General features: G+C 40.8%; 1 protein-coding gene across 1 annotated transcript in view; it reads right to left on the bottom strand.

The window, feature by feature from the left end:
* Positions 1–12,304, bottom strand: part of LOC131237424 (uncharacterized) — a 51,386-nt gene extending 39,082 nt beyond the window's left edge. The window contains exons 1-2 of the mRNA XM_058235172.1: positions 11,759–12,304; positions 6,303–6,649 (exon numbers count right to left, since the gene is read on the bottom strand). Of these exons, the coding sequence (XP_058091155.1) occupies positions 6,303–6,649; positions 11,759–12,178 (767 nt within the window). The 5' untranslated portion in view covers positions 12,179–12,304. The remainder of the gene's footprint in view (positions 1–6,302; positions 6,650–11,758) is intronic.
* Between the last annotated feature and the right edge of the window lie 1,735 nt (positions 12,305–14,039).

Below are 14,039 nucleotides of genomic sequence, written 5' to 3'. Positions count from 1 at the left end.
CGAAGAGACTTGTACCAATGAGAATGATGTCATCAACATAGACAACAAGAATCGTCATATGGCCATCCATATGTCTGATAAATACAAAATGATCAACAACACTTCTTTTAAACCTGATGTGGAAGATTGTATCGCCAAGTTTTTCAAACCAGGCACAAGGCGACTATTTAAGTCCACGAAGGTGATATACTCGTCTAATCTCCCCTATAAGTAGAAAACGGGGGAAAGGAGTCATGTATCTTTCTTCATGAAGATCACCATATAAAAATGTATTTTTGAAATCTAGTTTATGTAGGGGCCTATTACAACTCATAGTGATGGATAAGAGTATGCGAACAGAGTTTAATTTGGCCAATGGAGCAAATATTTCATCTTAATCCTCGCCATACTTCTGTGTGAAACCCTTCTCGACAACTCTTGCCTCCTATCGATCAATGGTGCCAATGGGTCTATTTGACTATAAACACCCATTTACAAACCACCACATGTTTGCCTATTGGAAGAGAGATCAAATCCCAAGTATGTTGATTTTCAAGGGCAGACATCTCCTCTACCATGGTTGCTTTCCATTAAGGGTCATTTAGGGCATCTGCAATCTTACTAGGAATACACACAAATGAGATACATGCAAAATATGACCTATAGGTACGAGATAAACACTTATATGAGAAATAATTACCAATAGGAAGACATGAGTGGTGGTGTTCAAGAAGAGTAGGATTTTTCTTCTTTTGAGAATAGCCCATGATTCCTTTGGTTGGAACAAAAGTGTACTGGATACATCTTCATCTTGGGGTCCATCAATAATTGGAAGAAGAAGTGGTGGCATATGTGTATTTCTGTGGTTGCTAAAATAAGGTACATTTTCAAAAAATGTGACATCCTTAGGACGTAGCACTTTTGGGTCTCAGGTCAGTAACATTTGTACCTTTTTAAGAAACCGATACCTGAGAAATACACACTTTACAAATTGTGGTTTGAATTTGAAACACGAGGGTCCAAGAATGTGAACAAAACAAGTGCATCCAAACACTTTTAGTGGTAAGCCAAATAGAGAAGTATGTGGCCATAGGATTTGTAATGGACATCTACCATTAAGAACAACAGTCAGAGCCCTATTGATTAGTAGTAATCATAATGATAATGATGATAATGATGATGATGATGAGAAGAAGAAGCCAGCAAATAAGGAAACTAATCCAAGAAGACTACAAATATTGTCTGCACTATTTATACACAACCGAATGGCTCTCTTTAGGTTTGTATAGTTGCCTGTGTATAAATTTTGTATAAAGCTCTAAAACTCAGCCATATAGAGTTGTGGGCCCCATGGTATAATTGGGTCTTGGCCCCAAAGTCCAACTGGACCACTAAATCAGTCTAGATCATATAGTGGTCCACATCTTTAATCACTCCAATTTGGACCCTTGATGTTGCTCAGATCTTCAATTGGGGTTGTCGGATTGACCTTATCCTCAATCGGTATCCTTGGATGGGTTTGGTCTCCAATCAGAATCCTCGAATGCACCTAGTCTAAAATCAATCTTGAACGTCAAACAGCCAGGAAAGGGACCACCCTTCGACCCTTCTTCATTTATCAGATGGTCCGATATCACCAAGCCCCCTAGTAGGTGGTTGAAGTTCAAAATGTAGATGGAGTTCCTCTAGCAATCCCTATGCTTATGAATAAATGGATGACTCAAGAGCCATCAGACTCTCTTTCCTGGTCTAGTTGATGGGGGAACTTAATCAAGCAGAGTTATCCACAATAGAACCGCAATTGGCATCATCTTGGACGGTGTTTAATCGTTGAAGGAGACTTGCACAATACACTTGCATGGGCATCCAGCAATGTTTCGGCCCCTTCAAAGTTTCTTCTATCATTAATGAGCTATGACCGAGGTCATCTTTCGCGATCATTACAATTTTTTAAGAATACCTAAATTTTATTAGAACACAAAAAGATGACAAGACATCATTCCATATACAAAGGAGAAGCTCCCCAATATCCGACCAAAAGGGCCGCATGATTTTCACCAAAAACCTTCGACGCAATTGCCCAATCCATAATCATCCCCTTAGCTTTAGGGAAAACCACATCGAATTGACACAACTCGTCTTGGAATATTCGGTTGTTGAGCTCTCTGTAAAATCACCCAAAGAACCACAATCAAGAATAAGAGCGATATAGATGTCTTCTTCTTGCAAACCTTCGTTCCGCGAAGATGCACCCCCATCAGCTCCCCCAAAGAATATGGCATCACCCACCCCACCTCCAACATAGTGAGGATTTTCTACTAAAATATCATGTGCAATGAAGAGGTAGTTCACCTATTCCTCATCCTTAAGAGTTAAGGCACATGATGCACCATTTTTAATGTAAAGTCTCTTTTCCTTAAGTTGTCGATCATAAGCACTCCAGACACAGGGAGGACATTTATATTTTCATACTAGGTGGATTGGGTCCCTCGAGCTCAAGGGAGGATGCCCAACCACAACCAAGTAGAAAGACCTAACCAAGAAACGACCTGATCTGTCAGTGTTCCATGACCACTTTTTTACCCTAAATTGCCAAATAAGGCCCATCAAGCGGGGCAATTCTTCAATTCTTGCACCAGAGAGATTTCTGTGCAAATTTGGATTCTAAACCACATTCCAACACACTGAAGAGTGAAGGTGAACAAAGAGGGCCATGTCAACACCATCTATCCAACAAGAGGCAAATTTTGGAGCCTTCCCCAGGAATAAAAGAGATTCTCTTCTAAAAGAATTCGCCACTTCCAAAGGCCTTACATTGAATCGAAACCCAAGGAAACCACCCACGATCAACTACCACATATTTTCTATGGACAACCCGATTCCACAAGCAACATTCCTCTTCCGCAGATCTCCATAGCCATTTACCTAGCAGAGCTGTGTTCATGGATTTTTAAGCTACTAATACCCAAACCTCCACCTTTACCTTACACGCCATGTTGCTTTTGTGATCATTACTTTCAACCACGTGTCCAAGGAAGCTAACTTTGTTACTAGCTTGTTGGCTAAGGAGGACCAAGTACATTGCCCTGTATCGTTGATACCTATTCATTGTCTCGATGGAGCGATGTTCCTCTTTATGGAAGGAAATGTAGGCTTCAAGCATCATTTCCCATCCTCACCATCGGGAGATTCGTTAATGTATCCAGATAGTGTTTCAATAGAGATCATATTTAGTTGGTTGAGAGAGTAGGGATCAATTTCAAGCATGATTTCCATCATTTCTGATGGAAAAAATTTGACATCCATGGTTGTCCAACTAGAAAGTACCTTCACTGATAAGATCCACCAAGGGTTAGACTAGAGGTTCTGAGTACCACGGGAGGAGTTGCACGAACCTTCTACCCAAGTGCCTCCCCCACTTTGAATCACACTTCGGACTCACACTCTTGCTCCCACTTCCTAGCTGTTAGTCCTTGATAACATTTTGAAACAGATGCTTCCTCACCCGCGCACTCGAATCTGTTGCCACTTGCCACTTCCCTTCACACCTAATGCAACTATAGTTGAAACAACTATAAAGATGACATTTTCTTGATGTTTTCAACACCAGTAGATGCCAGTACATATGCATTGTAAACAATGTCACAAGACGAGCATTGCAATGTCCAAACAGCTACATTTGGAAACTAGAGATCCAGAAGAACCAGAGAAGTAGAAACTTAACAAGTATGACTCAAATGAATTTACATAATAAAAAATTGTGCATTTTATGAGAGAAAAACATCCAACAATTAGTTTGTCACTCCATTATCATGGACTTGATAAGCCTGAGCCTGACGGATTTCTATAGATGAGGCTATGGAGTACAAAAACATCACTAGTTAAAATATCACTAAACAAGCCATGTTACATAGACAGCATAAAATTGGGGCAATAAAATGTGGGCCTTTTCGGATCAATATGTTTATGAATGCATGTCTTTCTAATCAGCACGACTGTAAATTTCGACTTTTTTTGGTGGAGCTTCAGGACCCACTGCCTCACTTTAACTCAGAAATTGTCCTCAGCGAACTCGAACTAAGGTCATGCCTCAGGATCATAGACTTTCTAACCAACTCGGCTATCAAGCTGCTGGCTAGTTATTGGATTTTGGGTGCAACTGGAGTAGAAAAAATGAAAAGAATTCAATGAAACTTCTTTTGGGTGGTGACAAGCAGGAAATAAATGTGCATATTGGTAAGCTGTCTACAAGAGGAAAAATCTTTAGGGATCATCAGCCTAAAGAAGTTTAATGCTCCCATCCTTGGTAAGTGGCAGTCATGCAACATAAATAATACAGCGAAATTTCATTACAGCTCCTCTGGGCTGACTATGACCAAAAAGGCTGACCCTTAAGCTGGCAGCTTCATGAAAAGAAAAAGATTTAGTATTGAGAATGATCATTGAATAAACCTTGACTGGAAAAGTGGTGTGCGAGGCCTCTAACTCAGGCTTTTAAATAGCAGTTACGAAGTGTGACTTATCCGGAGACTGAAACCGATACAATTTGTTCCAACTCAGTCGCATCCCTAGCTCGGTCTTGTTTCAGGGCATGATTCACCCAATTTATTGTTTCATTCTCCACTGATACCGATCCGACTCGATTGTGGACGATATTCAAAACCATGCTAATTTCCTATTCTCTGGCAGCTGTTTGGAGGCAAATACGCCCAACTATTGGTGAGGAATTGATTCGACAAGTACCAGGACCCAATAGGATTCCTAGGTACAAGGAGCCCTGCACCGGATGAGCTACTATCCCTCCAACAGGAACTAATAAGTCCCTGAGGGTCGCCAGGAAGAGCCCAAAGCTGCAACTTCTATTAGCAAGTGCAATAATATTTTCATTACCATTAAGTGTTGAATCCTCATATGGCAAAATACAAACAACAGGCTCTTTCTGTGAGATCTGGATTCTGGAGATTAGAACCAGCACCATCAAATGGCTCGCCAGGAAGATAGAATCATGTGGAAAAAAGGAAAAAAAGGGAAAAAAAAAAAAGGAGAAGAAGACTGCATGGTGAAAATAGAGTTTTGCACAAACTATTATGGAAAGGTAGTTGTCCTCTTTCCAATCAGTACATCTGGGCGAGGTGGTTTGACATTTTTGTTCTGGAAATTTAGTGAACACCTTGATTAGATTTTGGCTAATTGCATATAAAAATGTCAATGAGAATGAGAAAAGAAATTGCAAGTGGAGCTGAACTTCTTACTTTCAATTCAATAGCTCCCTCCCTCTCTCTAGTTCTTTTCCAAGGACAAACAAGCAAATGTGTACCACATTAGTCGCAGTGTGATTAAGAAAAGAAAGGTGCAATAAGATTGTGCTTTCTCATTTTTAAGAAGATTCACTGATCTTTGATCCGATTCAATAATTTAGAATGAAAATGAATTATGGTGACAATTGTTTCAAGCCATAAAGAAAAGAAAGATAAAAGTGATGCTCAAAGACACGTCGGTTTTTTTCTTTCTTTCTTTCTTTCTTTCTTTTATAATGATAGCCATTTGTTAGCAAAAGTCAAGGAAGAAACAAAGCACACAGGAGGGATGCCATCCCTCCAGCCCACTAGAGCAAAAGATAATTAGGACAGGCCCCTCGGAAGCCAAAAAGAGAAAACTCAAGCTACATCTTGGAAAAACCAGCTCCAATTCCTCATAATGTCAGAAAATGTTATATCCAAACAAGTACAATCAAAAACTTATTCCTCACAGTAAATATAGCATTAGCAGCCATCCCATACACGATCCTTCAAGAAACATTCACTGGAGACAAAACAACAGCTACTCCAAAGTGAGGGGAAAAGGCCTTCATTGAAAAGGCATGTATTACTGATATTCAAAGCCAGTATGCAGGATACAAGACTGAGTGATGCAAATATACAGTTCTCATCATATAAATTCCACATGGTACACGTGAAAAATGTGTGGTGATCAGGACCGTCGGTCTGGTCGGCCACCACATGGATGTGACTATAGGGGAAAAAAAGTTGTGGTGATGGGACAACTCCCGCCATTTAGTAATTTTTAGTCATTTTGAATTACATTGGTTGAATGTGGACCTCCTAAGATTGTTCTTTTGCAGGACACCGATAAGTTGGCTGCGACTGCCCTCTTTCTTTTCATTAATCGGCTTATCTACTTGGTGTCCCACGAGAACAACAGTACCAATCACCGCAAGTGTTTGCCACATGTACTGTGAGAAGAGACCTGCATAGATCTTATGTGACAAACTGTTTGAGAGAGAGAGAGAGAGAGAGGGAGAAGGAGAGAGAATATGGCATTGCCTTTTTTTACAGGAAACAGAAGAGTCATCTCCCACATCAAGTCTTGTGGATTGCCCACCACCAGCTTCATCTGTAGCTTTTCTACATTCTTCTTCTGATGGTAAAGATGGTATTCCCTTCGGTGATTCGGGAAGTGGAGACTGATTTTCTGTGGGTCTCAGATGTGAGTAAATTACAGGCCCAACAATCTCCAAAGTAGGACAAGCTTTTGGCGGCAGTAAGAAAACTCCAGTGTCTTTTTGTTTGAGGTTTAAGGACAGGAAAAGTTTCTTCAGGATTTTCACCAAAGATGCGTCAGACATTCCCCTTGTATCAACAGCCTGCCCACCATCAATCATTTGCAGAAGCTGCAGCAACAGTAAACAAAATATATTAGGAACATTCTACCGTGTGCATTACTTAAATGTTGAGCCCGTGTGCAGTAGGGCTGCAACTTGGCTTCGAGTCAACCCGAACGTGATCAACACAACCTGAGTTCAGGTTGGGTTGGTCAGGTTGTCAATGTCCTTGGGTCAGGTTGGAAAACGCCAACCCGATTTGAAATCGTGTTGGATTCGGGTTGAGAAAATTCAGGTAAGGTTAGTTCGGATTGGGAATAATCACATGGATTTGGGTCAGGTTAGATCGAGTGCAGAGGAAATGAGGTTGGGTTCAGTTTCAGCTCCTCTGACTGGAATTCGGTTGGGTCAGGCTGCGGGTTGGGTCTTCTTGAGGTTGAGTTGGGTTTGGGTTGGCCCTCGACACAACCAAGTTGCACCCTTAGTGTGCAGTTTCCTGATCTGTTTCAGGTGGCAATCAATAAAGAAGCAATGATGGAGGGTCCTTTCCAAAGGAATGTGGATGGTCTGATTTGGTGCCCAACATTCCTCCAGAATCTTAAAGATGACAAAACAGTATCTTAGTTTATTAGCAATAATTCACCATGTGCATTAGTCAAAGTTGATAGTTGATACTGTGTGCAGTTCCTGATCTGTTTCAGGTGGCAAACGATGCACAAGAGATGGTGAAGGAACATTTCCAAAGGAATGAGTATGGCCTGATTCAATGCCCAATATTCCGCCATAATCTTAAAAATGGTGAAATTGATCATAGTTTATTAGGAATAATCCACCGTGTGCATTACCTAAATGTCAATTCTGTCAGCAGTTTCCTGATCAAGTGGTAATCAGTACGCAAGCAATGGTGAAGGATCATTTCCAAAGGAATGCAGATAGTCCGATTTGGTCCCCAATATTCTGCTGGCATCTTAAGGATGACGAAATAGTATCATAGTTTATGAGGAACTATCCACCGTGTACATCATTTGTGCAATTTCTTTTTCTGTTTCAGGTGGCAATCAATAAGGAAGCTATGGTGAAGGATCATTTCCAAAGGACTGCGATTGGTTTGATTTGGTGCCCAACATTCTGGCGGAATCTTAAAGACGTGAAATTGTAGCATAGTTTATTAGGAAGAAAATACACCTTATGCATTGCATAAATGTCAATTCTGTCTGCAATTTCCCTCTGTTTCAGGTGGCAATCGATCTGGAAGTTATGGTGAAGGATCATTTCCAAAGGAATGTGGGTGGTCTGATATGGTGCCCAATATTTTGCCGGAATCTAAAGATGATGAAGTTGTAACATTATTTGAGTTGCTTCACATTTGGTATTCATAAATTCCAGATATTGGGTAAAATTGGACAATACGGATTCGTGAACCACTGGGTGGTTTCTCAGTGTATTTTCTTGGGCTATCGCCCCAAATTCTATCACCCATTAAAAAAAGGAAGTTCTAATTCGCTATCAGCTGCAAAGAAAGAATATGATCATCCCTAACATGTGTTTTGTGCCTCTGAAATGAGAAGATGATCAATTGCCAATTCATGTATTGCAATTATGTTGGGGATGTTTGGAGCAGGTTATTTGGGCTGTTAGGAACGGTTTGGGTGATGCCAAGCAAGATTTAGTATCTCTTTCAAGTGCGCCATAAGATGTAGAGCAGGAAAAGAAGGGTGCTTCAGTTACTAGTTCATCTGATAGGCTTGTGGTCAATTTGGAAGGAGCAAAACTCTAGAGCTATAACAAATCAGCGAAGGAGGAAATCAATTTTCGAAGGAAAAGAAATGTAGTGATTTGTTGTGCATTTGGGCTTAAAGTTTTCCAGGTTCTTTCTAGGGATCAAATTGATATTTGCTGGGGTGAGGTCTAGTCTGGATTGGCATTGATGATATTTCATCATCCTAGTTGATTGTATCATCCATCCCTAGAGGCCTCTTCTTTTTCCTTTGACTTAATAAACTTTTGGTTGCCATTTATAAAGGAAAAATTTCCAATATGGGAATCCTATGGCATAGGCAATTCATATGGTGTAAACTGATGCATGGCATCCTTAACAGGATCAGCAATAATAGCATCTACAGTAACACTATAGTAGCATGCTATTGCAACACTACAGAAATATACTACAGTAGTTCTTTCAAAAATATATATATATACTATAGTAGTCCACTAGCCCTGCAATAATGCAGTTTTTTTTTTCGGAAGGATAATTGATTCGATTTTATTAAAGAACCACTAAGACAAAAGTCGAAGCGGAAAAGAATACAAGCCCAACATTACAACCTAAGCAAAGACATAATTTAACAAGCTTTCACATTCTTTACCCCAGACGCCCATTCTAGCACATCTCGTTTGGATTTCCAAACTACTTCCCACGAACCTTGTTTGTTGAGAAAGCATCGCCTGTTTCATTCCCCCCAAATATTCCATAAAACTGCTAGCGAGATCATGAAACAAACTACTGATTCTTCCTTTGCTAGAATCCCATAATAGAACGTCTACTGAAAAAGGCATTACCCAATTAACTTCAAATATTGCTAGAAACGTGTTCCAAACTTGCCACCCGAAGGGACAATGAAGGAAGAGATGCTCTATCAATTTTTCATTGTTCATACACATGACAAATACTAGGAAGAATCACAGACCTTTTCTGGAGGTTGTCTATGGTTAAGATTCTCTTTCTCCCTACCAACTAGGTAAAGGCCGCCACCTTATTTGGAGCACCATAGAACCAAAACCCATGAAATAATTCCTTTCTCCGTGTGATCATTGTTTTTCGAAGAATCTAGTGGAAAGAACAAACTAAAAAAATTCTGAATGGTGAAGCATTCCATGCCAGAGAATCCTGTGAAACCGGGGAAGGATGAATATTATGTAGACATTTCAATAGCTTAGCGTAATCAAATGCCTCCTTGTCTGACAACTCCTTGCAACAAGTGGGACACCAAACACCATTACCGCCAAAGAGGGAGTAACAACTAGCAACTGACATGTTTTTTGACAGGCCTAATCTTAACAACAAAGGGAATTCTACTTCCAAGGGGTTGTCCCCACACCAAGAGTCCTCCCAAAAATGAATACGAGATCTGTCCCAAAGAGAAAGTGAATCTTTGCTTGAACAAAGGACCAATCGACTTAACAGCCTTCCAAATACCTGAAGCCCGATAATGCTTAGTTTTCTTTGTGAGGCTACAACCTCTCCCCATAACTTGCCCTCTTCCATGCAAAATCTCATTTGTCGCTTCCCTAACAATGCCACATTCATAGATTCTAACTCTCTTATACCTGCTCCTCCTTCGAAAATCAGTTTGCAAACCTCTTCCACTTGAGAAGATGAAACTTATACCTATCACCGACTCCTCTCCACAAGAACTCATACCTCAGCTTTTCTAGCTTGTCCAATACTGACCTTGGACACTTGAATAAAGACAATAAGCAAAGAGTGAGGATAGATAATGCTACTTTAATGAGCATGATTTGCCCACCTAATTAGCTTCCTCTCAAATCTTTCAATCACCTTGCTCCACAAATGATTTGCTAGTTTTCCCAAACATAACAGAAGACACAAAAAAGTGGAAGAAAACTCCCATGTACGACACCCAAAGATGGACGCAAAGCCAAAAACTTCCTCCTTGAATAATCCAATACCAAGCATCTCACTTTTCCTTACATTTACCATTAACCCTGAAACCTTCTCAAAACACCCCAGTATTTTCATCAAATTGTCCACCTTTGAAGTCTCTACATGACAAAACAAGATTATATCGTTCTCAAACTGTAACTGGTATATCCATCCCCTTGTAGTGATCCTTTGAATCTCATTATTAGACCCACCTCTTGACCTTTTGCTAACATTCTACTTAAAGCCTCGGATACAACCACGAACAAAAAGGGGGAGAGCGGGTCCCCCTGCCTTAAGCCCCTTAAAGCTTTGGAGAAACTGTGTGGCGAACCATTTATCAAAACTGAAAAAGAAGCCAATGAGACACATGCACTCATCCAGTTTATCCATTTGTTCCCGCACCCTATCCTTTGTAGCATACATTCCAGTGCCACAATTTGGTTAGTGAGATTTGTTAATTAGATAGGTCTCCTAGTTTGGTTAGCTAATTACAAAAGTTATGAAGACTTACAGTAACTTTGCTTGGTTATCAAGTTTACTTGATAAGATGCTTGTCTTAGTTGGGTTGGCTTCTTACATAATTTATTGAAGCCCTGATTGGGTTGACCTATTGCACAAGTTATGGAAATCCTAAATTTAGTCAGTTTATGCTATTTTATTAGTAGTTGAGTGTGAACAAGATTAGGATTGCTATCTATTAAGGCCATAAATTATATTTTTAAGCTTAGGATTGCTATCTACTAAAGCCATAGCTTTTGGTGTGTTCTTAAATATGGAATTCTTCTCGCTTTCTATCTTTCTTTGTTTCTCTATGCAAACGCTTGTCTGAGGATTTGGGTGGCTTTTTTTCGGTCTCAGCATCAGACAGGCTAATTGAACTCTCTCTCTCTCTCTCTCTCTCTCTCTCAGAGAATTACCATCAGTTGCTTCGTTGAATTTTGATTCATCTCCCTCCCTCCCTCTCTCAAATTCAGAATTACCATCAGTTGCTTTGTTGAATTTTGATTCATGTCGACCTTCAAGTGGTAATAGTCTACAGACACAGTTTGATTTTAGTTTCAACTTTCAATACACAGTTTAACCAATCTAAATAAGAAAAAGAATTACTCTAAAAGGAGGATGGCTGTCTGTAAACCATTTCATGTGTAGTTCCAGCTTATCACATGTGTAGGACATCCAAGCCAGGCAAAGGATGGGGCCCACCATGAAGATCTCCTTGCAAAAAAATCCAGCTAGTCCACCTGTCAGGCAGGCCACGCATTCCTAGAATCACCATTCATCCATTTACAAATTATATACACATGCTACTATAGGAAAATTATTTAAATGCCTCGTAAAGTCTTTGAGTCGACCTGACACTGCCCAATGAGATATCAGACGGAGTCTGGTTTTTCAGGTGTCTAAACTATGAGATGTATGGTCTAGATCACGGGAATGAGGACCCCAGCTGCATGGTTGCTGACCACAGAGAAATCTACATTTCCATCTACAACAATGGCAGCCAAAGATCGTACCTGTTTCAAATCATCCGCAACACCAGGGAACCGTTTCAGAATGTCCCGAATGACCGACTCTGGATTCCTCAGCTCTGGCTCCGAATAATCATCCCCGTCAACGCCATCCGATGAACGAGATCCGTCGCTGTCTGAGACCTCCCGTTTGCTCTCTCTCCTCGACCTCTTTCGGTGCTCCCTTTTCCTTCTCTCCTTTCTATCGTCTTTCCTGGATTTCCTTTTCTGAGATCTTTCTGTGCCCTCACTCTCCCTTCTTCTAGACCCGTGACGACTGCTGCGACTACGGTGGCTTTCGCTGCGGTGGCGGTGGCGGCTCTTCCGCCGCACCGGGCTTTCGCTGTCGGAGCTTGCAGATGACGGACTGCTGTTATCCAAACGCTTCTTTCTTTTGCTGCTTTTGGTGCTAGAATCGCCTCCCATGTTGAAACCGGGGAGCGAAAGGGAGGGAAAAGCGGATAATGGAGGTGTTTGTTTCCCGGGAATCAGGTTCAGGGATTAAATTGGAAATGAGTGCGGGAGGAATGGCCTGCGTTCAGTCGTCCAAACGGTTGTCTCGGGTGCGTGCTATAAGTACATGGATCACCGTTGCGCTGCTTCGTATCGACCGTGGGGGTCCCAAACCAAGAGGCCTACATGTGTGATCGCGTGCATAGGTTTGGATGGATGGTGTTCACACCCATTTTCCGTGCACTGGCATGAACCAGGAAAAAGTTGCCATGATTCGCAGCCATTGCTTATGTAGAATCATACTCACGCTGCTTAAATGATACATAGTCATAATTCACGTGTATGAAAGACTTGCCAAGGAAAAGAAGCTATGATAATCTAGTTATAACTTAGTAAGGACATCTCTTACAGTCCTTTTAAAATTAGATATCTCTTCAAAAATGTTTAAGGCCCTGGTGATCACAATGATCTTGAATATTCAAATATTGGACCAAGACATTGAGTAAATTGATTGTAATACGGACCCAAATCAAAAAAAGATTAGCACCAATAGATTGAGCTCATATCTATGAATTGATCACAATTAAGAAAATGGGAGATCATGGTGTCCCACAAATTCCACGATTATAAGGGTGCGAGATTGTGGAAGGGTAAAAATAGCATTCATCGGGTTATTTAGATGTAACAATGACCTGATCGAATTGAGATCCGAGAAGGAAGGGTGGAGATGACTCTAACTGAGCCCAAATGCAGATGCAATAGTTTCCTGAAGATTCAATAGGAAAGTATCCACGTAAAAGTAGATATCTAAAAACCAACAATTTCATATTTACGTAGATCTTCCTATTCGGAATGCAAGCAGTAGATGCCAAAGATCCTAGACTATTAAAGAAACTCAACGAAAGTTTTGCCGCCTTGACAGCCTATAAAAGGAGCACACAATAGGGCTGAAAGTTGGGCGAGTTCAACCCGACCAACCCATGACCAACACAACATTGGGTTGGGCTCGAGCAGGATATATCAGGTCCGATCTCAAGCTTGGGCTATACAAACACCAACCCAATGAAACTTGGGTTGGGCTCGGGTTGAGGTCTCGGGTTGCCGAACCCGATCAATATACAAGTTACTTATAAAATATAATTGAGTGTGGATCGTTTTTGTCCAAGGCACACTATTGATGTCAGGTCTCATTTGTCCACGTCATTTCCAATGACTCAAGCTAACAAGATATGCCGGATTTCTCTCTCCCAAATAGATTGCGTGCTATGCTACATGACTTTTAAATGAGTAGTTGTCTTATACTTTAGCTGTTTTTTTAAAGAAAAAAAATGAAGTTCTTTATGATGAATAATCACATATATAATTAATAAAATTATAGATACAAAAAATAGGTCCTATATTGAAATATAATAAACTAATGTAATAACGAAAATATTAGCACGTATACACCCGACCAACCTGATCAACCCGACCGAGCCCGCTTGAGTTGGGCTTGGGTTGAGAATTCCCAACCCAAGATTGGGTTAGGTTGGGTTGGGGTTGAAGTAGAGGAACATTGGGTTGGGTTAGGGTTGAGCACCAACCTGACCCAACTCGCCCGACTTTTAGCCCTAGCACACAATGAAGAGCTCAAGGGCCACGCCAAACACAATATACTGTCTTTACATCTATCTTTACGTTTATCTAGGCAGAGCTTAGTTTTAGCATAGAACGCTATTGTTCAGCACCATCGCTACAGTGTCGTGGGATTAGTGTAAACATACAGAACCCTAAGCGACTAGATCCCAATCAACCGAGTCCCTGGGAGATCAATCTTTCTAGTCATTTCCTACTA

Source organism: Magnolia sinica, chromosome 2, assembly GCF_029962835.1.
Source record: "Magnolia sinica isolate HGM2019 chromosome 2, MsV1, whole genome shotgun sequence".
Taxonomy (NCBI): Eukaryota; Viridiplantae; Streptophyta; class Magnoliopsida; order Magnoliales; family Magnoliaceae; genus Magnolia; species Magnolia sinica.
This window is presented reverse-complemented; position numbering and strand designations above follow the sequence as displayed.